The 26,268-nt window shown below is 41.6% G+C and overlaps 2 protein-coding genes across 7 annotated transcripts; both read left to right on the forward strand.

Moving 5' to 3' along the window:
* Window positions 1-199: 199 nt before the first annotated feature.
* odad3 (outer dynein arm docking complex subunit 3) lies at window positions 200-5,838 on the forward strand. Of its 3 annotated transcripts, none has more exons than XR_006844733.1 (14): window positions 200-290; window positions 511-632; window positions 840-917; window positions 1,241-1,432; window positions 1,544-1,645; window positions 2,374-2,499; window positions 2,828-2,950; window positions 3,126-3,269; window positions 3,399-3,559; window positions 3,653-3,809; window positions 3,986-4,135; window positions 5,143-5,230; window positions 5,330-5,515; window positions 5,803-5,838. XR_006844733.1 is itself a non-coding variant. In XM_046404483.1 (14 exons), exons 1-13 carry the CDS (start codon window positions 215-217, stop codon window positions 5,455-5,457), a joined length of 1,647 nt encoding a protein of 548 aa, XP_046260439.1. In that variant the 5' UTR covers window positions 200-214; the 3' UTR covers window positions 5,458-5,505; window positions 5,803-5,838. The 3 variants fall into 3 exon arrangements, 2 of the variants coding, with proteins under 2 accessions (XP_046260439.1, XP_046260429.1); XM_046404483.1 differs by having other exon boundaries at window positions 5,330-5,505; XM_046404473.1 differs by having other exon boundaries at window positions 5,330-5,838.
* Window positions 5,839-7,354: 1,516 nt separating this feature from the next.
* On the forward strand, window positions 7,355-25,332 carry rgl3a (ral guanine nucleotide dissociation stimulator-like 3a). Of its 4 annotated transcripts, none has more exons than XM_046404507.1 (19): window positions 7,377-7,505; window positions 7,939-7,998; window positions 8,795-9,050; window positions 14,129-14,418; window positions 15,886-15,930; window positions 16,099-16,268; window positions 17,219-17,379; window positions 17,460-17,771; window positions 17,871-17,974; window positions 18,316-18,400; window positions 19,625-19,684; window positions 20,309-20,395; window positions 20,511-20,543; window positions 20,666-20,787; window positions 20,909-21,004; window positions 21,228-21,363; window positions 21,513-21,782; window positions 22,430-22,544; window positions 23,206-25,332. In XM_046404507.1, the coding sequence occupies exons 3-19, from the start codon at window positions 8,862-8,864 to the stop codon at window positions 23,358-23,360; spliced, it is 2,430 nt and encodes an 809-aa protein (XP_046260463.1). In that variant the 5' UTR covers window positions 7,377-7,505; window positions 7,939-7,998; window positions 8,795-8,861; the 3' UTR covers window positions 23,361-25,332. The 4 variants fall into 4 exon arrangements, with proteins under 4 accessions (XP_046260455.1, XP_046260463.1, XP_046260473.1 ...); XM_046404517.1 differs by having other exon boundaries at window positions 7,403-7,505; window positions 7,906-7,998; XM_046404499.1 differs by lacking the exon at window positions 7,939-7,998 and having other exon boundaries at window positions 7,355-7,505.
* The last annotated feature ends 936 nt before the right edge of the window (window positions 25,333-26,268 follow it).

Genomic DNA, 26,268 nt, shown 5'->3' on the forward strand with positions numbered 1-26,268 from the left:
GAGGTTCAGTCAGAATTCAGTGTATGAATTGTGTTTTTGTCGCAGCAGTTCGCCACACACAGGGTTAACCTGAAACGTTGAGCCTCGCTTTGGTGCGAGTGTACACGTTGCCTTGGCAACGCTACAAACTCAAAGAGGCGTTCGCTTAGGTCAAGCTAACGCTGACGGCTGGCATAGGCGTCTTTGCTAACCGAGCCCATAACACAGAACAAAAATGCCGTTCACCAACACGATTAAGCCTCCGCTACATGAGCAGATCACGAATATGCAGCGTAAAATCCAACTGTTGGGTAAGTTTGTTTGTTAGTTTCAAAGTGAGCATTGATTCAAGTTCGTTTCAGTTAAAAGATTCGTGCTTTGCTGTGTTTAGGTTACCATGACGTTAACCACTATAAACTTATAACTAAGTCCGAGGGAAAGTTAGGTGTAGTTAGGTGTAATATTAGTGAATATTGAGAGACGATTTCTCCATTATAGCCATTTGGTGTAACTATTAATTGTGTCCACCAGAGGGCGAAAGAACAGCATACTATGAGAGCTCTCAGTCAACCATCAAGAAGAACGCAGAGTCCATTCGCCAGCTGAGGCAGGAGAACAAGAGGCTGCACAGGAAACTGGCTGAAGCTAATGCTGTAAATCTCAATAAAATACTTTCCTAGCCCTGCTGCTTCTCTTTTATTTATCCTCACACCCTCACATCCCTCCCTTATCCTTGCATGCTTTGCACCCTCTATATCCTGTTTGCTGCTGTAACACTGTAATTTCCCAGTTATGGGACTAATAAAGGATTATCTCATCTTATTTCACTGTCTTGTTCTCTTTGATGTCTTGCCCCTCAGGGTGATGAACATGTCATCAAAGTGGCCTTTCCTAAAAGAGGCTTGGAGAAGGATCCCTACCGTAACATGTCCGGGAAGGTGAGAGGACGGAGCACTGGCTTGTGCGTTCTTACTGGGCTCATTTAGTGGGTCAAAAAAAATTAAAGCGACAATTTTCACCAGTGGTTTCACTTTTACCTCTGTTAAAATCACAGCTATTGTTGGTGACAACGTAGCATGTAGCAAATATAATTAGATGTTCAAAAAGTTGTCTGTCTAGTGTCTTAATATTTAAATAGTAGATAAATATAAATAAATAATAGATTGAGACTATCTGCAAGCGCACAACTCTCTGTTTGCCCATCTGCATGTCTCTTTCTCTTTTGCTCACATACCTTCTCCCTCTCCCACCGTTTTCTCAGGCAGCCCTGACAGCGTTAGACCGAAGAGTGTTGTCCAAGATGAAGCGTCTCAATGCCCTAAAACACACCACTGAGACCCACAAACAGCGCCTTGAAGAGCTGACGATGGAACACCAGAAAATTAAATCACTGGCAAGCGATGGAGCACAATCTGCTGATGCCCGTGCTCGGGAGAAAGAGGAAGAAGCCATGGTTGTTAGCACTAAGGCTTAGAGATGTGCAAAACACGAATGTTTGTGCTTAATACAATACAGAATGGCTCATGCGTGTACTCTCAGTCAACAGTTTTCTGTCTGTCGTTAGAATTTGCGGGCCCTGGAAAACAGACTGGAGAAGACCCAGTTAAAGTGCAAGGAGGCAGAGAACATCATGATTAACTATCAGAAACTCAAAAGTCACCTTCAGGTTAATTCAACACACACATTGCTTGCCTCAAAATAATAAGTTGTACTTATCTCATTGCTGGACATTTTATAATGATTTATTTCTCAGAACACTCTGAGCTTCCTGTTTTAGAGATTATTTTGCAATGCATGTAGCCATTTTTAGAAAGAATGAATTCATGGAAATCCAAATATAGTAACTGTGTATTCGCCATCAGCATATGAGAATTGTGCATTATCAGCATTTTGTCCAGCTTGTTAATTATTTTCATATCAGGCACAGAAAATGTGGATGCCCACTGCTGTTCCACAGGTTTCTGTGGCCTGTGCCAAGACACTTTGTTGTGCCTTTATTATGAAACTCTGTATGTGATATGTAAACGATGAGTGAGACTTCCACAATGGTACAGTACAGTACAGTACAGTCCTGTCCCAGACTTACATAACGTTAACTTATCCTCTCACTTCATTCTCTTCATGGTTACATTTTAGACATTTGGTTAATGTTGTTGTAACATAATCCAGTGCAGTGTAAGTGTATTAATAGATCAAGTTTTCATTTCAAGATCTCAGCCTAATGGTTAATGAGCAATAGTTCATGCAGTTATTTTGATCATAGTGTTGCAGCAGTCCCCTTATGACCTTACTGTTTGTAACAAAAAAAAAAGCTTGCTGCAGCTGTTTTCTGTTCATCCATATATCCTGTCTTTTCTCCTTTTATCCCTCACTTTTCTACTGTCACCTCTTCAGGAGGAGAGTCTGACTTTCCAGGGGCAGTTGGACGGTCTGGAAGCAGAAATCCTGAATCACAGAGAGGAGCTCCATAACATGCAGGCCCTCAACAACAACGCCCAGCTCTCCAAAGAAGCTGCTAAGGTGACCTGCAACCTCTCAGTATGCATGTTTCTAGGGAAGGTGTCAGAAGGTTGATTCCCTCACCACAACCGTCATCACTAATGACACGAATCCCAAGTAACGCAGCTACAATGAGCTCTTAAAGCATTTATTCACCTGTGTTCTCTTCATTTTATATGAAAGTGCATGTACATTAGCCAGCCTTATTGCTGTTCTGCATCTGAATTATAATCATAACTTATTCACTGTTGTCATACTGACACTCTGTTTGTCTCACTGTGTCCTGTCCGTTGTCTCCTCTCTTGCCTCTTTCCCATTCTGCCACCCCTTCTTTTACTCCTCCTGCCAGGTTGAGCTACAGCAGCAGGAGGAATTGCTCTACAAGGAGCGCAAGGAGAGAGAGCGCATCATAGCCAGCTACAGGAGGAAGGTTGAGGAGCGCAAGGCCCAGGCTGAGAGAGTTGATAGAAGGGTGAGATACACATGCCCCCCCCCCAAATAACATCAAAAGACATGACCATAGAAGGACCTACAAACAGTCAGTCCAAAAGTAGCTAATGACATTTTTGATAAAAATACAGTTTAATTCAAACAGAGATATGCTGTAGAATGAACAGAGTAACTTGATCTTCTTTTACCTTTTTCAGAGAACAGCTATGCAGCCTGATGAGCTGAGTAGTGAGGCCCAGCGCAGCACCCCCAGGATGGCAGGTGAAGAGGAGAAGGCCATCTCCACTTTTGAGGAGGCCTTCAGACGCATCAAGGAGGCCACCGGAGTCACAGATATACAGGTAGAGATGTAGAAAGAGATCGGTTCACCATACAGTGTGCCAATTCATGAGCACACACTGTACATGGATGCATTTGTGTGGCTCCCATGTGTGTTTACATATGTGTTTTTCTTTATGTGTTATGTGTAGGAGATAGTGGAGCGCTTTATCTCACAGAAAAAGACATACCAACATCTGGAAAAGCTAGAGGGAGAGAATGAGAAGTTGCTGCAGCAGCTGAAGGAACAGAAGGAGTTCCTGAAACACCAGTTAGAGGAGATGAAATATTCTGGAGAAGCTAAACTCTCCAGGTGAGACACTCAAACAGTGGAAGAAAAGCATTGTGTATGCAGCTGTGTAATGCTTATTCTCAAGCTTCTGATCATTTTCCGTGGTTTTATTAGTGACCAACAGATGCTGGAGGAGTGTGAGCGGCAGCTGCAGGTTCAACAGCAGAGATGTGAGGCAAGTAAAGAGCGCCTGGATTGGCTTGTTAAAGTCCTCAGTACTGTTCGAGCCGGGGTGGAGCACCTCACAAGCAAACTTCACCACATCATGCTGGTAAATACAACCTCATGACTGTAAATTGTCCAGCTGTAGCTTTGAATGATGCTGACTATAGTGTGTCTTAATGCTTGCTAATATGTGTCAGTAGTTTTGGTGTTAATTTCTTTTTTCCAAAGTGTCTGGTGACAGTCAAACTCATGTCTGTTCACTATTCTTCTATTTGTCTCCAGAGTGAGGACACAGAAGCTGACGTGTCTCCAGATTCAGATGAGTTTGTGCTGGAGCTGATGACTCAGTGTGAGCTGAAGTTGCAGTTGCTTCATGAGGAGCTTCAGGGAAAGGATCTGGCTGCTATTATGAAGGAGATGGAGGAGGAGGAGGTGAGTGGGTTCACACACAGGTTATGATTTTGGATAGGATATCAAAAAATTCTTTGGCATTTGCAGAGGTTGTAAACAGTCGCTTCTGAAAAGGCTGGGTGTCAATTTGAACTTTCATTGACCCACGTAGTTTGTCAAAGGGCATGTTGGGGCACTTGTATAAGCCTGCACTGTACAGTTCGACAAATGAACACAGTATGGTGTGCATGCATGCTGCTGTGCGTGCATAGCTTATCTGAATGGAAAAGCAGCCATCAGAGTCACCCGAAGTGTTTGTTCATGATTACTAACGCTCTGCAGCACCTTCTCTGTTTGAGAACATAGGATATCAAAGTGTGCCATAGGAAACACGTAACAAAATGTTGGCCATTTACTAATGACATTGACTATTTTACCCTCAGATCCATTTTTAGAGGGCATAATCTTTGTAACTGACGTAAATCCGACGTAAATCAGTCCAGTCTTGTTTGCTTGCCTGCTACTGTTAGAATCTGCTCAAATATCCTCGTCTAACTGCTTGCATACTCCTCTCCTATGAAGAAGTACATCAAGTCTGATGAAATTATGGTTAGTCATTTGTATTTTTAGATTCTATAGAGTCACACATTTCAATACATCTTTTGTACATGCCAATTTTAAATTGGCCCCTTTCAAGTTTTTAACACTAATTTAATGTCCTTATGAATAAGAGATTTTACATGAATGTAAAATCCCCTTTATATTATAGGTTCAAAAATAAAATAAATTACTTTCACATAACAGATAAACTGGCAACTGGCGATAAACATTGACAAAGAGTATTGCCCATCAGTTCTGTACAATTTCAGAATCTGTCAACGTGAAAAGTCCTACATGAAGACAGATGGAAGCCAGATTTCCATGGAAATAGGGATTTTGAGGATTAATATTTAATAAAGAAAGCCTACATGGGCAAAAATAGAAAATAAATCCTTTACTAGTGGTTGTCATCGACTGTTTTCACCATGTCTCTCTGTCGCCCTGAGCAGTTCGGCGTCAGGATTGAAGATAAACTGCCAGTTTACAACACTCGTGTCAAGCTGCCTGAGGACCAGAGAGAGGATGAATTCGATGACGGTGAGACACACACACACGCACACACACACACACACACATTAATTCAAGCATGTAATCAAAATCTGTTTTCATCCCAAACTATCACTGTTGGTGTGTCAGACGAGGAGAGCGATGAGGATGAGGTTGATGGGATCATCACGCGGGAGGCGCTGAAGCGTCAGTCTCAGCTGATCATTGACTCCAAGTCCAAGAAGAAGCCCTGGAAGAAGAAGAAGGGCAAGTTCTAATCCAACAGGCTGAACCAAAACCTGACTGCAGTGTAAAATGAGCTTACTGTAAGAGCCTGTAAGATCCATTCAAACTTTCACATTTCTATTTTAGTCCTTTAATATTTTGCCTCTACAATAATTATTAGTAAGTGAGCAAATTGTTGCCTGAAAACACAAATGAGACTGTATTTTTAGCTGATAGATGTGCACAGTTGAAAAGTTCTGAAATGATATTTATGAACAGATATACTTGTCCCTTTACTGATTATTTGTTGCATAAGTGGGCTTGTTTTGACAACAGTAATGTTCTCTGTCAAGTGTCACTGTTGCACCAACACTCTTTTCTCCGCCTCTTTTTCACAGTCGAGAATCCAACCCTCTGCCTCATGAAAAGGCAATTAAAAACATTGCTCTCACCTTTTATCGTGTATTTTATTTATTTATTTATTTTTAAATACAAATGGCTGACAAATGGGTCAAATGGGTGACTTGAGTCATTATCCTGCTGATCTCTTTTGAATGCTTTGGGGTTTTATATTACATACGTGATTTCCTGCAGCCTGCAGCCTGCAGCTCACTGAAAGCCAACACCTCTGACAAATCCAGCCTGTATTTAGTGGATGCTTTGGCCCAGTTTAAGATGTGATGCAGAGATGTGTGTGAAACCTCCCCTGACCTGTAACACCTGAACTATCTTGGCTATGTTGAGCATCACAGAAACTGCTGTATCTCCTTGCACAGATGCTTTGCAGGTGATGGAGCCAGTTCTTGTATGTGAGGTGGATCGTCTTGTTTTGTGCATGAGTTATTGGAAGGACAATAATTCTTCATACCAAAATGTCAGCATGTAACCTCAACAATGTTCTTCAATTTAAGCCTTTAATTATGTAGCTAGCGCCTTATACATACAGCTGCTGTGATTGAATGACTCACAATGTAACCAGACAGACAACTTTTGAACAAAAGCTCTTTGACTCATCCACTGAATATGTGTGTGCGTTCAGTAAGTTCCAGGAGAGAAAAATGCAAGTAGCTGCAGTGTGAGCAGGATTTCCTAAGTAGTTTGTAGTTTTTCTCAGCAGTCGATTCTTTCCTGTTAGTGTCAGATATGTTTCTTTGTTCTAGCTTCACTAAACTGTATAAGTTAATATTAACCCCTTTGATTTTGCCATGTGATGTTTTCAAGGTCCGTATAGCGGCAAGATGGGTGTTTTAGGGCTAAATAAAGTTGACTTGAATTAGACTGCAGCCCACAAAAATACGATACTCAAAACTGGCTGCTTTATCTGAACTGATTAAATTAATCAGTCAATATTGAGCAGGTTTGTTGTTTGTTATTAAGGCCACTGAGACAGAAGACCAAAAGTCAATGTTTTGCCTTCTGATATTTTTTCCTTATTTTATTTTATTTTATTTTATTTGCCTCTTCTTCTAATAAAATTTGTTTGTGAGCCCCTAGCACAGGTTTCCTAAGTGTGGGTGTGAGTATTTCTACCGGATTATTTTTTTCCTTCTCAGTTGGTTTCATTTTAGGAGTTTGTAAGGCCCTGAAGGCATCGGTGTCTACTGATTCATGCAACATACATAACAATCAAACATACATGACATACAAACAAAAAGAGTAGAGAAATACTGATATTCTTTTGGGACCCCATGGGTGTTCTTAATTACTGATTTAGTCCTTTATCAGACACGAAAATTCTCCTACAAGGTGTCTATTAGAGAATTTAGGAATTTTAGGCTCTGCAGAGCCCTATGAAAATTATATTTAGTTTACAAAAACAAATGCAAGCAGTTTTTAAAATTTATTTATAGGACACTGATCGGCTAATATACAGCCCCAATTGACAATCAAGCACATAAACATAATTTTGAGCTTTTCTTTTCATCTGATCAACCAATCAGCGAGAGGGGGCGGGGCTGCGCGTGCTCGTGCAGATTTTGAATCGCTGCCACAAGCGTGAGTGAGTTTCCTCAACACCCCCTGTCACAGGCCCTCCATCAAGCATGTATCAGCAGTCTGAATAGGGTTTCAGGCGTGTCACGTTGTCTCAACGCACCCACGGGTAAGAAACATTTCAGCCCTTGACCAGCAAACGTCAAATTAGCTCATTTTATCCACTTTATGTGGAAACCTCTGCATGTCTGTGCGCTTTCTTTGCGCAGAATCAAACCATCCACATGCATGCTTAAGTGTCCGGATGAGTCTATGGTCCAGGTTAAAATAAGGGCAGAGAGTTTGTCTTTTAATCCAATGAGGAGGCCAGTGAACTGGAATGATGAGATGCAATTCTATACAATATCTCAGTGTACAGCCAAGCAGGGAGGAGGCCATTCCAACACACTCACACACACACACACACACACACTCACACACAGGCATAAACATGCGCGAGAGCATCATCCGCCCACAAACACAAAGAACAATTCGTCCTCAGTGATAAATGCCAGTCTCTTCCGTCCAAGTTTCACAGTCTCTACACGTGAATATTCAAACAGCTCTGAACATGGTCTTCTTCAGGATCCGGGGAACTCAGAATCAAGAGGAGCACAATTACAGTTAAGTTGCTGCCTTTTTTTGTAGGTGAACGGGTATATGATTGTATCCAGAGTGTATTTTGAATGCTAAGATTATCATTATTTCCCTTAGGAATGCTGTAGAGGACACAGTTCTCTGTACCCGTGACTGTTTGTGAATTGTGTATGTAACCCAATATGTGAAGAAATATATTCTGGTTATATTGAGTACTGAAGTTGAGCTGTATCTCATCGCAGTCTTCATATGTTCACTGAGTGACTGTACTCATGACATAGATGCTGCAAACCCATTTGAGACAGTATTAACGCTCATACAATTTTACACTATGTAGAGCGTATACAGTATATTGCCAGTATTATCACTTTTTTTATTTGGTGACACAGATTGTTGCCAGCTATAAAAATGTATGGGTTTCAAGTCAAGATTCCTCAATCAGTCCAGACAACATTGCTTTATATGTCAGTTTAGGGGCTTTATGTGCAGTTTTTGCCGTGAAGAGAATTCACTGAGTTAAGGTAATTTATGTTGCTCTGCGTGTCCTATTGAGTTAGGCTGAAACATTGACCCCATTTCTGTCACAGCATGGTAAATCTAATCAGCGTTTTTTTTGTGCAAATTCACCTTCCTCTGACCCAGTTTTTTTTTTTTAGGTCGAATCTTTACTGAAATTCAAATGGTTAGGAACAGGAGGATCCAATGTGTAACCTGCTTACAGCTGTCCTTTATGCTCCCTTGATTGTTGGACATACATTCAAACATAAAATTTGACAACATGAGACTATGTTTAATGTTCTCACGCTCTCCTCCCTGACACAGATGAGGCAGCAGGTGTGGGGGAGATCTGACGAAGCGTGTGGGCCTGTAGCGTGACACAGAGCTGGAGATGAGGACCATTCTTCCAGTGTGTGGAGGTGGTGATGGAGGGGAGACCCGCGGCCTCCGCGCCAAGGTGGGCAGGATGAAGAAGCTGCTGTGGCCCAGGCCGAGTCACAGCATGGGCGTCCACATGGACACGCAGCCTGGAGTGTGGCTGACGAGCTTCCAGTTGCTGGACACTGATGGACAGTATGAGGTGAGGTGGAACAAAGTTTCAGCTGGTTTCATTTAAAATTCCTACTTGACATCCATTTTGTTGTATTTTACAAATTCATTCATCCAGTTCGGGACTCAGGCAATATTTTCTGAGATCAAGGTGTAGCTGTCATGATGATTAATGCAAAGAAGTCCAGGCATCAATACACTTAAATGCACCCGGTTTATTGTCCGGACATTTGGTGCCACAGAGCATGAGAGAAGCCAAACACATGCAGGATAAATATAGAAAAATAGAAATATTAACATTGGTGAGGTATTCCACCTAGAGTTGGAGATGTTAGTGTAATATTCTTATGGTGACCTTAAACATGGCCTGGGAAATTTGGTAATTGTAATGTTAGCATTATTTTAAATGATGTCCTGCTTTTACTGCATGGGAATTAACAGATTCAAATGTCGGGCAGCTATAGCTCAGTGACCAGTATTACACTTTTGTCTGTGTGGCTGTCATATCAGCTTTAAAAATGAGTCCATTTCAAGCACCTCTAGGGCTTCAAGCAACGATGATTTTTGCCATCACATCATTTGTCTGATATTTTCCAGATTAACTGTTTGGTATATAAAATTTAACAGCGTAATTTAAAAGTGCCCGTCACACTTTCCCCTAAAACCAACACATTTAGGTTGAAACTAATCATTTTCATTACCAGTTATTTTCTCTGTGAATCATGTGGTCTCTAAAATGTCAGGTAATTATTGTAAATGTCTATCACGTGTTCCCAGAACTCATGCTGAAGTTGGCAAACAGTCCAAAACCCAAAGAAAATATATTTCAGTATCAAAGAGGACTGTGAAAGACTAAGAAAACCAGGAAATGTTTGCATTTGACAAAGCAGGAGTGATTGACTTTTCCCATTATTGTTTTAAAAATGATTAAATTATTCATTTTCTATTATTATAAAAATTAAAAAAAATTGTCTATGTCAGGCTCCTCCCTGGGAATTTTCGCTGTTCTTCCCATTCAGCTCAGCATATTTTTTACTCAGCACGTCATCAACACCAGCGTGTATTTAGCGACACTGAGAAGGAACTAACTGCTGACTTTGCAGGAAGTATGTCATATTTCTGTGGGTGTGCCGTGTATTTCCAGCTAATAGAAACTGATTTCAGTCGTGCAAGGTTTAGAAGAAACAATTTCAAACAATTTTCTGTAATCACCCTGCATGGATGCTTTCTCTTGCTGCTTTCCTGTCATCTTATCACCCATTCATGTGTCTAATGAGCACTAATTGAGGCCTCTCCTGGTGCTGTTTCCCTGCTCTTTTGTCCAGCTCTTGTAGAGAGAGAGAGAGTGGGTGGGTGTCATGGGCAGACATGGTAGAATGATGGTAGATTTTTCAGTTCAGAAAACTCATTAGAGATACAAAAAAGCTCATTCTTTCCTGGGAGCTAAAAGAGCAGTGGTCATCCTGATTTAAAGACATGTCATCTGCTCAGCTTGTCAGTGTCATCACACTCTGTTGTCGCTAGTCTGTTTGTCTGTGAATACATTGGAATTTAGTGTTTTCTGTAGTACTGAGTGCTCTTAATGTATACATTTTTCTTTGATTATGTGTTTAGCCACAGAGTTGTTGGTATGAGCACAACAGACCTGTTTCATGTGGTATGTCTCCACCACGCCCCCGACACCATGGCCTGGAACTTAAGCTGGAGGCCGTCGGAAAAACAGTTCCGACTGGATTCTTCAGAGGCCCTGAAATGCACTCATCCCAGCACGTTGATATTCACATGTGAACATCAACGAAGACTAGAGGCAGAAGCTGACTGTAATTTCTTCCTGTAAAATTATCACACTTCTTATCAGGAAGTTTTTTAAAAATATAGAACAGGTTTAAAGCCGGTGAACCTGCTCTTGATCCAGATAGAGAGACTGAAGAAGCTGAAATATTTACTTTATATTTAAATTTTTAAAGTTTGGCCACCAGATGTCACAATATTGTCTCTGCCGTTGGTTTGCATTGGATAAAAAACACAGATACACTATGTTTACAGTGATAACATCAATGTCAGGCATTAGGTGGACCTAAAGTTAGAACTTAACCACACTTGTAATGTCTTGGATTCAGTGTTTTAGGAACCACTTTTTAAAAATTTTATACAGAGAATTCACTGTCTCAAAATATACATTAATGCACCGTAAAGATTCTGTAAGTCGTCATAATGCATTATACTTAATAATATGGGGGTGTAGATGATCAAGCAACACAACAGCCCATAATCTCTTTTCCCATTTTTTTTTATAAAAGCTTTCAAGGTTGGACAAACAATGTCATGGTTGTAAGTGGAGTTATACCTCCACTTTTTTGTTGTCTGCTCCAAGGAAGGTTTTTATCCAGAATTTTTATCCAGCAAACTTAATGTTGGGCTGCTGATCCTGATACCAGAGTCCACAGCTTTTCCTTCTTAGCTAAGTGTGAACACTGACTCTGCTGAACCACACAGGCACCACATGGTTGGTTCCCATTTAAGTGACAAAATATCACCAGCCTTAGTATAACCTTTCATGCAAGATTTTGCAAGCAAATTTGTTACTTGGCCTTTATTTACAATCTCTTTTATCTTAACTGGAAGATAATAGGATGTACTATAAAGATTTACAACACCTTTTATCGGCAGCCTTTACTTAAGTATTTACGTTATTTCCATGTTGTTACACCATCAAAACTCGAGTTAGGACAGTTTGACAGAATTTTACAGGAAATACAAAACATATAGTAAACTGTATTTGAAACCACTAGCTGAGGTATTTAGACTTATCACGCTCGTATGTTTAACACTATACTGAATGAGATTCAGTCTTCCAGACTTGGCTGTTAATACAGTTTTAAATAATAAAGTATTATTTAAATATTTTTAACGATACAGTATTCAAATGAATAACGTATATGTCTGAGTATTTTTACAATCTGTAACAGTTTGAAAGCTTTGAATACTTTCAAACTACCGGGCAGGGTGACCCCCATGTGTGTTCACCACCATACCACATCTACTGTAAACAGTCTGCCTGATAGCCGGTACTGTTGTAACTGTACTTATACTGTATAAACATGATGTGGAGGTACAGTCTACTCCAGCACTCTTAATGATTACATAAATTACAAACCACCTAATCTGTTTGTTTGTTTTGCAGCATCCCCAAGAAAGATTTCCGTAACTCATTACTCATACAAAACCCATAGCTGAAACGCATTGTGGCAGTATCATCAGCATCAAAGTCAACTTTCCCACTCGTAGCCTCATGTTTAATGTGGGCCTTTAATCCCCGTATGGTTGGTCAGAGACCGTAGCCCCTCCCTCACCTGTGTCATTAGCCCCGCCCAGTGAATATCACCGCTTCCCCCGATGTCCTCCTCCTCCCACTTCATCAAGTCCCACGACCTGTTACTCTGTCGCCGCTAAAACTCCCACGTCTGGACACGGTTCAACTTTTTACTCGTGTCGTACTTTACCATTTTTATTCTCAACAATGAAAGTGTCGGACATCGTTCGTATTGACGTGAACTGTCGCAGGAAGAACATAAATCCGTAATTTCCGCCCGCGCTGCGCTCTTATCAGCTGCATCAGAAGGAGTTTACAGGCTGTGGGATTTCTTCTCTCCAAGAGGAGGACAGACATGGGAAAATGGCACTTATCGATGGTAGGTTAAATGATGATGAAGGCCAGTAACGAGTTGGATTAAGTTCTGGTGTGGTTGTCTTGGTTTTGTCAGACTTCACGTGTATTTATCAACATGTGAATCTAATTCCCTCGTTGTTTTGGCAACCTGCACAAACATACACTGATATAAAGGTTCCCTTCAGTGCACCGAGTGTCTCATTGTGTCTGGCAGCTTTGCCTGAGTTTCTGTCATGTGATATGAGATGTTTCCAGGCCTGGTCTGCTTCTATTGTTCCACATGTACCAGATCACACTGTGATTACCTTCAGTCTGCTTGGTCTGACTGACTCAGTGTCATAGTTGCTGCAGTTGGCCAGCATCACGCTTCATGTTGTTTTATATTTCTCCATCTGGGTCTTTGTGTACTTTCCCTAACACTGCATTATTATAGAGTCTAATCCATTATATTTGTATGTCCTATAACAGAGACAAAGAGTGAGGCAGCTCTGGTTTATTAACAGTCTGCTGTACAGTCTGCAGTTTTTTATTATAATTTATGGCACAGGTGTCTTTATCATATTAAGTTTGTGTTTGTAGAATTTCATGTTGTGATGGTACTATTAAGTAAATTATTCTTATACACCTGGGACAGCATATTGTGAAGGGCTATTCTATCAAACTTTCACTGATTCAGACTTAAGTCCATACTGCTCTAGTAGCACAAGACTTGCTCTGTAGTTTTATTAAGTTAGAAATCATTATACAATTCATTCTTCATGATGCAGGTATGATTTATGCTTTGTAAAAAACAAAACAAAACATAGCTTTGTCTTCTTAGGGACATATTTTTCCATTTAGTTAGAGATATCATGATGTAACTTCTTCCACTAAAGTCCTATGTGAAAAATCATTTCTGCTGCGCTGGGCCCCATTGTTATTGTTTAGTGTCAATCTAAATATGCCTTCACTTGTTCTCTTCTAAACCTGTGCAGGTCAACGACAGATTTCGCTCTCCTGTCCGCTTGTTATTGTTTCTCTACAGATTTGTGACATGCAGTTGGTGTAGTGTGAAGGGAAATGAATCGCTGTTCTGAACAGGTCCAAAGTTATAATTAACTTAAGATAAAACTGTGTCAGACTGTACCATAGTTCAGTTAATTGGCCTTGTGTTTTCCCGTGAACGCTTCTTTACCTTATCATCAGTCCAGTCACCAGGTGTCCGTCTGCGTCAGAGTTCAGGGCAGGGTCACAAACAGAATCTCAAGATTGAGAATAACTGACCTTGTGTTTCAGCCTTTTGCATGAAATGTCTCAGTCTGAAGGCTTATTGCATTTGTCATGAGGCTAAAGTCTGAGCTATCTGCCATATCCTGGAGAAAGGAGCAGAATAGCAGGCTTTATCGTGAATTTGGGTCATTATTCATCACGTCTTGATGACCTTGTGTTCTCTCCTGCAGGACCCGGTGCAGGAGTGGGGGGAGGAGGAGGAAGATGGGGCTGTGTTTGGCATCACGCTGCGCAGGGAGCCCGTCCTGCCGGCCTCACACACAACAGAGCCTCCTGCAGCCTTCAGCTTTGTCCAGTACCACACAGTGAAGGTGCGCAGGCTGAAGGCCGCCACCCTGGAGCGTCTGGTCACCCACCTGATGGACCCTGAGCACCAGGAGCCCAACTTTGTGCGTATCTTCCTCTCCACCTACAGGGCCTTCACCTCCACCAGCACCCTCATCGAGCTGCTGTTTCAGAGGTGAGGAATGGTCCACACAGATGCTTTTGTCAGACTGAGATGTGTTAACAAACCCATGTCCATTCAGTATGAAGCTGGAAGCACCAGCTATTGACCTGGCACAGAGACTAGAACCAGCTAGGCTGGCTCTGTCCAAAGGCAACACAATTAGCCTACCACACTCCTAGAGCTCACTAATCAACACATTTTATCTTATGTGTCCAGTTCATACAAAAACCAAAGTGTTAAAGCTTCGAGTTTGCTTTTACGTGTCAGACTATAACAAATAAAATATAATGTGTTCATTAGTGATGTTCAGAGGTTCACAGGTCCTTATGGGCCAGTACAGAACATCTTAACCTCACAACACTGACTTTGAATTCCAATGTGTGCTACTTTTAAATAGGTCATCACTGTGAGCAGGCAGAATGTGCATATCAGTTTCTAAAATAGAGCTATATAAAACCCTCTTTACGTAGCCTGAGCTATTCACAAAGCCAGGCATGTTTCTATGACAGGTGGTGTTGTCATGAGCTAAACAAAGCAGTTGGGATCTTTGTTCCACTCCTAAGTAACCATGACTACGCCCTCCACACCCAGCACAGGTGCTTGTTCACCTGAAAGCTGAGATTTAATTTGACTGTGTGAGGAATGTTTCATCTGCAATGAATGCAGGGTTCAACTCAGAAAGCCTTTTTTGGTTTTTAGAAGAGATTTTTTTAATTTCTTTTAGTATACATATAATGAGACTCGGATTCATGCCAGAGAGCCTTCCTGTCTGGTTTGGCACTCACAGCTCAGGCCAGTGTGCTGCTCATGGCTGCCAGCGTCAAACTGTGGCCATTAGTGCTGTTCATTTGTTGTTTGCCAAACAGTCGCCTTTATGTCTGTGATGCTGGTGGCAGCAGGTTTCTTGTGAACTTTAAGAGAGGTCAGCGGCAGGGCAACCTGGGAAGAGTGTATTCTCTCTTTTGCCTTATGGATTCCGTATGGATTTTGTACAGGATGTAACATTTTGTTGTTGTCATTACATTGTAAACCGCCTGCGCTTTAAGTTGACACGTGCTGTATACATTTCACTTTATTTATTTATTACTTTGTTATGGTTTTAATTAAACACAACTTTCACAGTCTTTGGTTCGCTCTCTAAATGCGAACTATTACTATGCTTGTAAGTTTTTTCTTTTTTTTTTACCGTTTGCGTCACATTTGGTGCAGGAAATAGATTTACCCGATTATAAAACCGGAAATGTGCTTTATGTATGTGTTCATGAGAACACTGCTGTCTGAGGGAGGCTCTCTGAGACAGACTGTCTCTGCAGGGATTCAGAGTGTTGCAGGACATTTCCACAGGATGAACAGTTGTAGTGGACCTTGTGTTGTTTACAGGATCTTTTCTGTCAGCACGCGGTCACCGTGATGTCCCCTCATGTGTTCACTGTTGCTTTTCTTCTCTGCTGAAAGATGATTGTGTTTGCTTTTCCACAGAGATGACTCATTGGCCAGCCTGGATAACACAGTCTGCCCACGCAGGTGAGTGTGGCCACTCATTCAGAGTTTTACATTGCCCCACCCTTCAGGAGACTTTGCCCCACAAATTAACGTTACAAATGTTACCAATGCTGTCCATTCATCTCAAAGATGAACCTGGACTAATAAAGGACTGACACTATAATGAACACATTTATTTCATCCCCTCAGTACCTTACCCCCGGTGATCCGGCTGTGGCTGGAGGAGTACAGTGAAGACTTCCATGAGCCCCCTCAGTATCAGTCCATCCGGCTGCTGTGCGTCCACTTGAGACATCGCCCCTGCTTCAGACGCTTGGCCCAGTCTGCTGAGACCCTCCTCAAGAGGCTCCAGGAACAAGGTAAGGTGGAAGACAGATGTGATTATGTAGGATTTGTTTATGTCCTGCCATCACGATGCATGAATGGCAGGTGACTGTGCTGTCATGGCGACCTGAGTGTGCATGTGCACCGTAGATACCGATGATCTGATTGGAGCAGCGTCACAGAGGATAATAATCTGGAAGTTTTGCAGACTATCCTTTTGTTGTACTCAGCTCCATATACAATGAGTTGCTCTTCTTTTCATTTGTTGCCATTTAGTGTCATTTTTCAGGCATCAGGTCTGCAATTTTTATTGTCTGCTCCAAGGAAGGTTTATATTCTTATTTCAGCTACAGCTAAGTGTGTTGTTATTATGAACTGGGATGGAAAAAGTTGAGGGACAGAGTGAGATAGTACATATGAATATCATACCAATAGCAACAAAACTATTAAATAAGCACTCAAAGTGTTTACTATGATTGACTGTTGGAGCATGATTATTGTCGCTGTCTGACGAAAAAAACTTATCTCCACTTTTTGTATTTTTGACATTTTACATTGTACGGCATGTCCACATTCCTCCCTAGCAACTGATGTGTTGGGTTGTTATTTACACGACCATCAGTCAAACTGATGTGTGCACCCCAATATCAGATTAGTATTTGGACATGGTTTATCTTGATTTCAAGCTAAAATGGGAACCAAAAGCTTTTGTTAGCGTAATGTGTGAAGTGGAGACGTAGAATAGCCTGCAATCAAGTTTGGTGGGACATAAAAATGAGACTGGAGGATCATAAATAACCGCACGTCATTGGAGCGCATAGTTAAAAACATGCTCCTGGAAAAAACAAAATTTCCAGATACCTTTTTTTTTCACGGTTCAGCGACATTATGATTGACTGTAGATTTGTCCCATTAAACTGTGGATGCTATAAAATACCCTGAGCAGCCTGTTTTGTTGTCATTTATGATTTGGTGTGTTTGACAGATTGCACCAAGTCTGCGTCAGAGCACAGCAGTCAGTCGTTGCAGCAGGACCGTGGAGATCAGGAAGACAGAGGAGAGATGTCCACCAAGGAGAAAGACAAATGCAAATTTATGGACTTCCCCGTGAGAGAGGTGGCAGAGCAGCTGACCAGATTGGACGCTGTAGGTTTTTTTAACAAATATCTCAGAGCACTGTTGTCTGTGTCACTGTGGGTCTCTCATTCTGACTCTGTCTTCCTCAGGATCTATTTGTCAGAGTGGTGCCCTTCCACTGCCTGGGCTGCGTCTGGTCCCAGCGCGACAAGAAGGAAAACCGAAACCTGGCACCCAGCGTCCGCGCCACCATCTCCCAGTTCAACGCCATCACCAACCGTGTCATCACCTCACTCCTCTGCCCGTCCTCTCCCAGCCCTTCTACCTCCTCTCCCATATCATCACCCAGCTCCTCCTCTGCCTTCCTGTTCCCCTCCACTGCCCCGAGCTCACCTCGCAGCGCACACACCAGCCCCACCCACAGAGCGCGCGTCATCGAGAGGTGGATCGCTGTCGCTCAGGTCAGGGTCCAAATACATTTAGTCAAGTGACATAAATAAATTAAAACTCTTTTTGAAAGAGGCGTAACAGAATTTCATTTTCTTGTATTTTGTGTGCAGGAGTGCAGACAGCTGAAGAATTTCTCCTCTCTGAGGGCCATCCTTTCAGCGCTGCAGTCCAACGCGGTGTATCGCCTGAAGAAGACCTGGACTGCTGTCAGCAGGTCAGCAAACAATCAAGACACAACACTGAGTCGCTTTGTTTTTGTAAGGCACAACATGAAAAATTTGGCTGAGAGAGAATAAAGGAAACAATAGAAAATCAATTTCACAGTGAATCTCTCTGAGTCATTTATCCTTTTTGAGCGTGCAGCCTTGTTCACGCTGAATATTTACACTACAAAAAAAAAAAAAAAAAAAAAACAAATAAAAGAAACACAACAAACAATGTGGAATTTTGACAATAATCCGAATCACTTGCTACAGCTGCCAAAAAAACCAAACAAACAATGTGGAATATTTACGCTACATCAAGTCTAAACAGATTTATTTTGTTTGGCTTCAGGGAAAGCATGGCCACCTTTGACCACTTGTGTGAGACCTTCCCTGATGAGAACTGTGTGCTGATCAGCAGAGAGATCCTGGAGGAGGTAACTACACACACGTCTGACACAAACACACATGCAGCCTGCTGGCTGTCCCTAACAGTCATACACAGATATGCTAATAATAATGGTCCACAATGAAGTGAAGTTGCATTTCTTTTCCTTGAAAAACAAATGTTGTCTTCCTGGGGTACTCTCCCAAGACCCCCACCCCATCCACCCACCCATGCCAACACATGCACCAAAGTCTTCCACAAACCTAAGGAAAACACTGGTCTGTTGACTCCAGTGCAAAAAGAATAGCTGAACAAACTGCTGAATGCACAAAATAACAGGTCATCACAGCAGCTTTGCTGGACTTCTTGAGGTTTGTGTAGCTTTTGCGTAGAGTCTGTTATTCCTTATTAGCAGGCTGTGCTCTTGTTAAAAACAGTACTGGAGTTCCCCTTTACCAAAAAACGAGTTTCCTTTTCAGTTAGTTGATCAGCAGTAAAAGAATTTGCAGCTACTTTCATAATCGGTAATCATGAGTGTTTTTGCTGCTTTTCTCTGTTTCATATCATTGTAAAATGACTTTTAAAATGACTGTTCAAGATGCCACTTTGGACATTTTATTACAGGTTTCTGACATTTTGTGGCTTTATGAAAATAATTGTCATTTGCGCAAAGCATTAAGCACACATGTAAGCATGCAAGCATATCAGTGTGATTATCAGAAAGGTTTTTAATATTTTTTTTTAACATCTAATGAAATAAATGTACTTTTTGAATGTATTGTGTACAAGCAGCCTCCTGTGTTTGGTTAATTATTTGTCCTGTGAGACTGACTGCATGCTCAGTCTCCAGTTCACCTGCCACTCTGTGTCCTTTGTTCCCTGTGGAAAAACAATTGATATGAAAGTTTGTTTAGCGATAGCGCTGTTGTGAGCAGTCCAGTTTCTAAAATATAATGAAAAGGCAACTGTTAGCAGCCAACACAAATACAACTTCAGTTGAAAGTGGCCACTTGGGCACCAGTCCTTAGTTTTGTTAAGTGGGTAATGTTTAATACTCCCTGATAAACACAGGACACACCTGATGAAATGAACAGTGCTGCTGTGATTGTGTTGAACCACAGGCAGCAGCAACCTGTCAACAGGTGCTCAACCCTGAAAAGAACAGTTACATAACATGCCTCTTTTTTGGTGTTGTCATCTCACACCCTCACATTAACACCCTGACTTAATCTATTTTAATAAAGTTGACTGGACTGTTATCTATTTCCTGCAGGATGGAAGTCACTCAGATGGTTCCAAATCGCCCCGGCTCTGCTCAGCGGCCAAGCAGATGGTAAGAAAAGAAGTCAGAATTTTTCTGGAAATAATCTTGCGGCTCCTCAGTTTCGGCTTTGAGGTTTGTTTTTATTCTGCCCGGATCATCAGTTCTCCTTCCTTAAAGTCAAAAGTTATGAAAACGATATAACTTGTCGCATCAGACAAATTTGTGTCACATTTGTGACACCAGAGTTCCAGTTCCCTCTTCTCTTTAACCCTGTTCGTTTGATGGAAAAAGCACATCGAACTCACGTGACTCTTACATAGTGAGAGATGTAAAAGCTTACATGTGTGCAGGGTTTCCCACAGTTTGACCATTCACTCGCCCAGGTGTGGCTGTGTGTAAAATGTTTTATACCCTCCTGTTCACTCTGTTTAAATGGAGTTGTTCAGTTATCTTTGTATGTTTCTACATCACTTGCAGTATTTCGCTGACGTTATATTAAGCTTGATATTCTGTCCTCCTTGGCTCAAGTTTCTTGACACTGACATTAGCTAACGTTCTGATCTCTTACAGTTTATTTTTTCAACTTCTTGAAACTAAATGAAATATTTTCAAGCAATTAATAAGCAATCGATTGTATATTTTCATCGACTGTGCAACCAAAATGTAAACATGCTGCTTGATTTGTTTCCTCAGAGCTTCAGCAGTGGTGTGGTGCCGTACCTCGGCACCTACCTGACGGTGCTCACCATGCTGGATACGGCACTGACTGACACTGTGGAGGCGAGTACGCATCACACCCACACTCTTGTTTCTGTTTGCTCTTTCTTTATGGTGCTACAGTAGATTTACGAGGCCATAATTATAACACTGTTGTTTTCATATTTTTTGTTCACAGGGTGGACTCATTAACTTTGAGAAGCGCAGGCGGGTAGGTGTCGCCTCCTAGTGCCGCCTCACATGAATGACAGTGATTGCTGACTTATTTTTATGGTCTGTCTTTTATTTCTCTATGAATTAATTTCTGCTCTGTTTTGTTCCTTTGTCTTGCAGGAGTTTGAGATTCTCTCTCAGATTCGGCAGCTTCAGGCTTCCTGTTCCCACTACAGCCTTCCAGTGAACCCTCGCATCACTGCCTGGCTGCAGGCACATACGCTGCTCACAGACCAGGAGAGGTGAGACACACACTGGAGGCGATGACACTGCATACAATATAAAGACAGTCAGAGGGTTGGAAGACTGTTATAGTGCCATTTGCATCGATGTTTACTTTGTCTTCTTTTGTGTTTCCTGAAGCTATGAGCTGTCTCGTGACCTGGAGCCTCCAGTTGACCCCTGTCCCTGCTCTCCCAACTCATGGAGCAGTCGCCTGCTCACTAAGAAACTCGCCTCGTAAGTCTGCAGAACCACCTCACTGGACTTGTTATTTGAATATTAGAAAAATACGGTCTGAATCGAAATGCACGTGGAATCATGTGGTACCTGAGCCAGATATTAATTTTACTTTAATATAATCCTTTAAAAGATTTCTGAATCTGCTGCAGAAAGATTTGTGTCTGGCTTTTAAAAAACACATTTCAGTTGCACTTTTGTGTAACTGTGTTTGTGTGTGCAGGCTGCGAACAGCCAGCGACAGCTCCCTGAGGAAGACGCACGCTGACCAGATCAGTGTGTCCTCTTCTGGCTCCAGCAGTTCGGACATGGAGGAGCTCTCCGCCCCCCAGCCTTCCCCCCTCAGGCTCAAACTCAAGGTATGTCCTGTGTTTAGAAAAAATGTTTTATTTTGTTAACAAAAATTTCTTTGAAACTGTGATATTTGGATTGAAACTGTAATATGATATTATATATAATTTATATATATATTGTCTCCTCCATCTTTCCCCTTCCTCCCCTCCCTCAGTCTCTCTCAGGTTCTCTTCACAATGTTGCAGGGGATTTCTCCTCCGTGTCCATGTCCTCCCCCTCTTCCAGTCTTTCCAGCTCCTCCTGCAGCTCGTCACAGCCGGACCTCAGCTCTTCTTCTCTTGTTCTGAACCCTGAGTCGTCACTGTTGTCCGGCTGCTCTCCTCAGGCTGCGCTGCCTGTCTACAACAAACAGGTAGCTGACTCGTGTATCATCAGGGTCAGTGTGGAGAGTGTCAGCAATGGGAACGTCTACAAGAGCATACTGGTAAGGACAGTGGTTTTGTAATTTAGTGTATCTAAGGTCGGCCAGCCTGGTTGAGTTTGACTTGATGTAGCACTTTCTAAAGCAGGAAAGTGGAAGAAAAAAAACAACGAAGAAAACAGAAGAGAAAGGAATCGGTTTTACTCAGTCGTCTGTGTCAGTCTCTTTTTGCGGAAACAAAACAGTTTAAAGTTTAAAGGTTTAAATTTAGGTGTTCTGTTGCATTTGCCAAGAAGTTATGCAGGAACTAATCCTCCTAGGCTGCAGCTAGCAGTTAGTTCCATTTTAATTTTTTATTAAAGCAATAGATGTATTCTGAAATCTAAACAATGACTTATGTGCTATGTAAGTGACCAAAGCCAAAATTCATTCACCCCCAAAATTTCATAATAAAGGTTTCGTGTTTTGAGCTTTCACTTGATAAATGTTTAAATCAAAAACATGGCTTTTACTTTATCTTGTGCCTAACTGGCTAATGTTTCCCTTACCTCATGACGCATATCGTTGCAGTCACCAGCATCTGCCCGAATCAAAACCAAAATACAGTATATTCACATTAGAATCACAGCCTTCAAAATGAAGTTCAAGTTTCTAGGTATTCTAACTGAGAGTTACAGTATTGACATTTGGCTGTGTGATTTTATCTCCAGCTGACCAGTCAGGACCACACGCCCCAGGTGATTCAGAGGGCTATTGAAAAACACAACATGGAGGATGTCAGCTGTCATGATTTCAGCCTCTGCCAAATGCTCAACAATGGGAAAGGTAAATATTGTCCTCCCCTCAGGCCTCTCCTCTGGCAGTATAATGTTATCTGAGCGCAGGTGTAACCCGCACAGAACGGGATCAACTCTAAAGCCTCCTTCTCTTGAGCAGGATTTTCCGCCTCTGCCTTTCTTTTGTACACCAAGGTTCTGTTTAAGTCAGCGATCAAATGTAAGACCACTGATGACAAGTAGTATTTAAAGCTGAATATGTAGTGGATTGCACATCATGGAGAATAATTCCTCTGTTTTATTTGCATGAAAAACTTCAATAGTTTTGTGTAAACTGGCTAAATGTGTACGCCGGTATTTCATCTAATAGTAGAAAAGATTTTGGCCTGTGGAACACGTCAGCAGTAAATGCTTAAGACATCAACTGTGGGAAGCAAAAGTCAGCTCCCTCCCTGACATAATCTTTCATAAATTTGAATAGAAATCTGCCAAAAGACATAACTCACACAGTTAGGGAACAGCTCTTGTCCTTATTATGTTTTTATTGCCTTTGCTGCCATTCTGTCTATGTAGGTGTGTAATGCTGACGTTTCCCACAACTACCCTTCATATCATTCCAAGAAATACGGGTAATTGCTAACTGAAACAGAAGTAGGCCTGCAGAAAATAAATTGCAACACTTCATTATTTCTTTTATCTTTCTGCCTCAGAGCTCCAGATCCCCGACAAAGCCAACGTATTTTATGCCATGAACACCTCCGCCAACTATGACTTTGTGCTGCATCAGCGCTGGAGGAGCCACATGAAACATCTCAGCTCCTCTTTCAGCCCTGGGGCTCAACCCAAGAGCCGCCATGCCAAGTGAAAGGCTGAAGAAGTTTGTTCTGCCTGAATGTTAGGAGTACGTCTGGAAGACAAAGGAGCTGTCTGTCTGCAACAACAGGCCGGCAACGCATCTGTGGCCATTTGTGTTGAGATTTTCACTGTACAGCAGATATGAGCCACTACACCACACAGTCTCCTGAGAAACCTCTATTGGTTCTAGTGAAAAATAACTATAAGGAGCCATCGTTGAGACGCAGGGAGCAGAGGGAAATGTCCAAGTGTGCTGAGGAGCAACATCAAGAAGAAAGAGAGAAACAAAGCAGGACTTTGAGAAAGAAATTTAAATTTTGTATTCTCGTTTTGTTCTCCACCATACATCAACACCTTTTGCATAAATGAAACACTATTTACCTGGGACATTTTTTCCTGAGACACACACACTTGTGTCATTGTGGACAAATGCACATTATATTGTGGGTTATTGCACATCATAAACTGAACAGCACTTCAGGTTTCACTGCAGCTAAGTACAAACATCGGGAGGAGCTTCCCTGAGAAGACAGTCATGAATCGACACATCATATTGTCCTGTTGGAGAGGATGTGGCTGCAGAAACAGTCAGAGACGTGGGACGTTTTCTTCAGCCTGTGTGGTTGAATGACTAACCGACTCTTTTAATTACACCAATCAGAGCAGGGCTAAGTGACTAAGTCGGGATGCTCCCTGTTGCCTGATGAGTAAGCATTCCCGAACAGATCCGGGTAAGATGTGAAATCAGTCTGATTTCAGCCGTGCTTAGCGCACTGAAGAACGGTGAGAGTGTTTGAAACACTCTTTGGACCCCTCTGAGAGTCGTTAAAAGTATTTGGTCGCCTTCTAGTTGAGTATTTAAATGTTTTAATGTAACTTGATGTAATTTTATCAACTTAATTTATTCAATGCATTCCAGTATTCAGCTTTTAGGGCAAAATGTTTTTCTTTGTTGTTTGTCTGTTTGTTTTGGATGCTCTCTTTAGTGTGCAATACTCCACTGTTTTTAGACATGAATGTAGTTGCTGTGGCATCTAATAAGCAAAAATTGGTGGCTTTTAACTGTGCTCTTATTAAATGAAGGAGAGGAGTATGTAAGCATGATGTGCATATGTGGCAATGTTTACACAGTGGTCTAGTTTGGCCTGAGTCCATGTGCGAGGGTTTCAGGAGGAGTTGGATAACTCAGCTAGAGGTGTCTCTGTTGTATTTTCCTCCCTGATGACAAAGGCTGTGATTCAAGCGAGGCTGTTAATCATTACAGTCTGTAACACAGGCTAACTTAAAGAACAGCAGGGCCTCTACACTGAGTGGTATACAGTTCACGTCGCACATGTGACTCTGCCAATGAGATGAATCTGAAGAATGGTTCATGTATGTGAAAATGAAGTGTCCCAGTATGTGAATGTGACTCGACACATAAGATCATCTCAGTGATGTGAAATCCCTCACAAAACATTAAGGTAGATTTCTGCAAATATTAAAAGTGAAACCTGGTCTTTTTTTCAGTCAGTGGATGATGTGCACAGTGTGGTTCACATGCCTGTTTAACATGAACAAAAAACACACTGATGTTGCCCTTCAGGTTTGTGCAGGATTTCGCATCACTGGGTGCAGCTTTAATGCTGCTGTGGTTTGTCAGAAGTCAGGTTGGTATGAAAAGTCTGGCAGCTGTAATATGTAATATGAAGGAGTCTTCAGCATAACTTCTGCTGTGTATCTGTTTGTCTCCGTTTGTTAGCCTTTATGTTCAGTAGGCTTTCGTTCTCATTCACTCCACCGCATGTTTGAAATGTAAGTGTTAACAAGTCAACATTACTGTATGCGAGTTGTAATTCAAGTCCATTTGTCTTTATTCTAATATTGTATTTCAACAGATTCTTTATTTTTTAAGCATAATCTAAGCACTTGCTGTTCATAATTAGTATTAAATATCCAATAATAAAGCCAATTTGCTATTTATCATAAAGCCTCAATTGTAATCATTTGTTTTTAATTATTTTTGTATATGGCTTATGACTTCAGGATTTCTTGAGGCTGTTGGTCTACAGGTCCACCTTTTATTATTAAATTCAGCATCCAGTTATAGTAAAACTCAAAAGAACCCCAGTGTAAATCACTGAAGCTACAACTGAAACTCTGGATAAATATGATGGTTGCAAGTGACCAGCAGGTGGCGCCAAATACAAATCCTGAAAAGAAGGGTTTTGCCCTACTTCACTCATCTTGGTTCCATTCACAATCGACCAAATGGTTTATCCTTCAGTCAAACATCAAGTCTTTTCAGGAGTTACCTACAAAACATAAGGAAGCTTCAGATAACATCAGAGAACAAACACAAGTTAGTCATCGTGACCAAACAGCAGCAGCAGGTGTAAGTGAGTGGTGCAAACAGGGTCATTCTCCTGCTGCTTCTTCTTCTTCTTCTTCTTGACAACACTGAACAATGTGGGAGGTCACAGCTCACAGTGACAGATGTGTGTGTGTGTGTGCGTGCACAAATGCTGGATGTTGTCAAACTTCTAACGTCCATATTGTGAACACACTTTTCTCCACACGCAATGTTAAACCACCTAACTATCAGTACATGAGCGGTCATAAGAGGTCAGAGCAAATTATCTCTGCGTATGTGTGTGTGTGTGTGTGTGTATGTGTTCTTATAAATGTTTTTGTGTGATCCATTTAGAATTTTTGACCTTGGGTGGTCAGTAATGACATTTTGGGTGGTCCTCACTTTCAGACACACCTTCAAAGGACTGTTGAAGTGTTCAGACCGTTTTAAAGGTTAGGTTATGGCTAGGGGCCAAGGAATGAACTGGTGAGGATCCTCACAAGTACAGAAGTACAGGTGTGTACCCATATTCCTGTAGTTGTGGGGATAAAAACCTGTCTACACGGTCACATTGTGAGGATTTACC

The sequence above is a fragment of the Scatophagus argus genome, chromosome 2 (assembly GCF_020382885.2).
Source record: "Scatophagus argus isolate fScaArg1 chromosome 2, fScaArg1.pri, whole genome shotgun sequence".
Taxonomy (NCBI): Eukaryota; Metazoa; Chordata; class Actinopteri; family Scatophagidae; genus Scatophagus; species Scatophagus argus.

What these genes read in the sequence shown, in the direction of transcription:
- odad3 (XM_046404473.1), top strand. Translation starts at nt 215, where the DNA reads ATGCCGTTCACCAACACGATTAAGCCTCCGCTACATGAGCAGATCACG. An exon ending in CCGGAGTCACAGATATACAG is followed by an intron (nt 3,270 to 3,398) that starts GTAGAGATGTAG and finishes TGTTATGTGTAG; the next exon opens with GAGATAGTGGAGCGCTTTAT. An exon ending in AGGAGATGGAGGAGGAGGAG is followed by an intron (nt 4,136 to 5,142) that starts GTGAGTGGGTTC and finishes CGCCCTGAGCAG; the next exon opens with TTCGGCGTCAGGATTGAAGA.
- rgl3a (XM_046404499.1), top strand. Translation starts at nt 8,862, where the DNA reads ATGAGGACCATTCTTCCAGTGTGTGGAGGTGGTGATGGAGGGGAGACC. An exon ending in AACACAGTCTGCCCACGCAG is followed by an intron (nt 15,931 to 16,098) that starts GTGAGTGTGGCC and finishes TCATCCCCTCAG; the next exon opens with TACCTTACCCCCGGTGATCC. An exon ending in CTCACTAAGAAACTCGCCTC is followed by an intron (nt 21,005 to 21,227) that starts GTAAGTCTGCAG and finishes TTGTGTGTGCAG; the next exon opens with GCTGCGAACAGCCAGCGACA.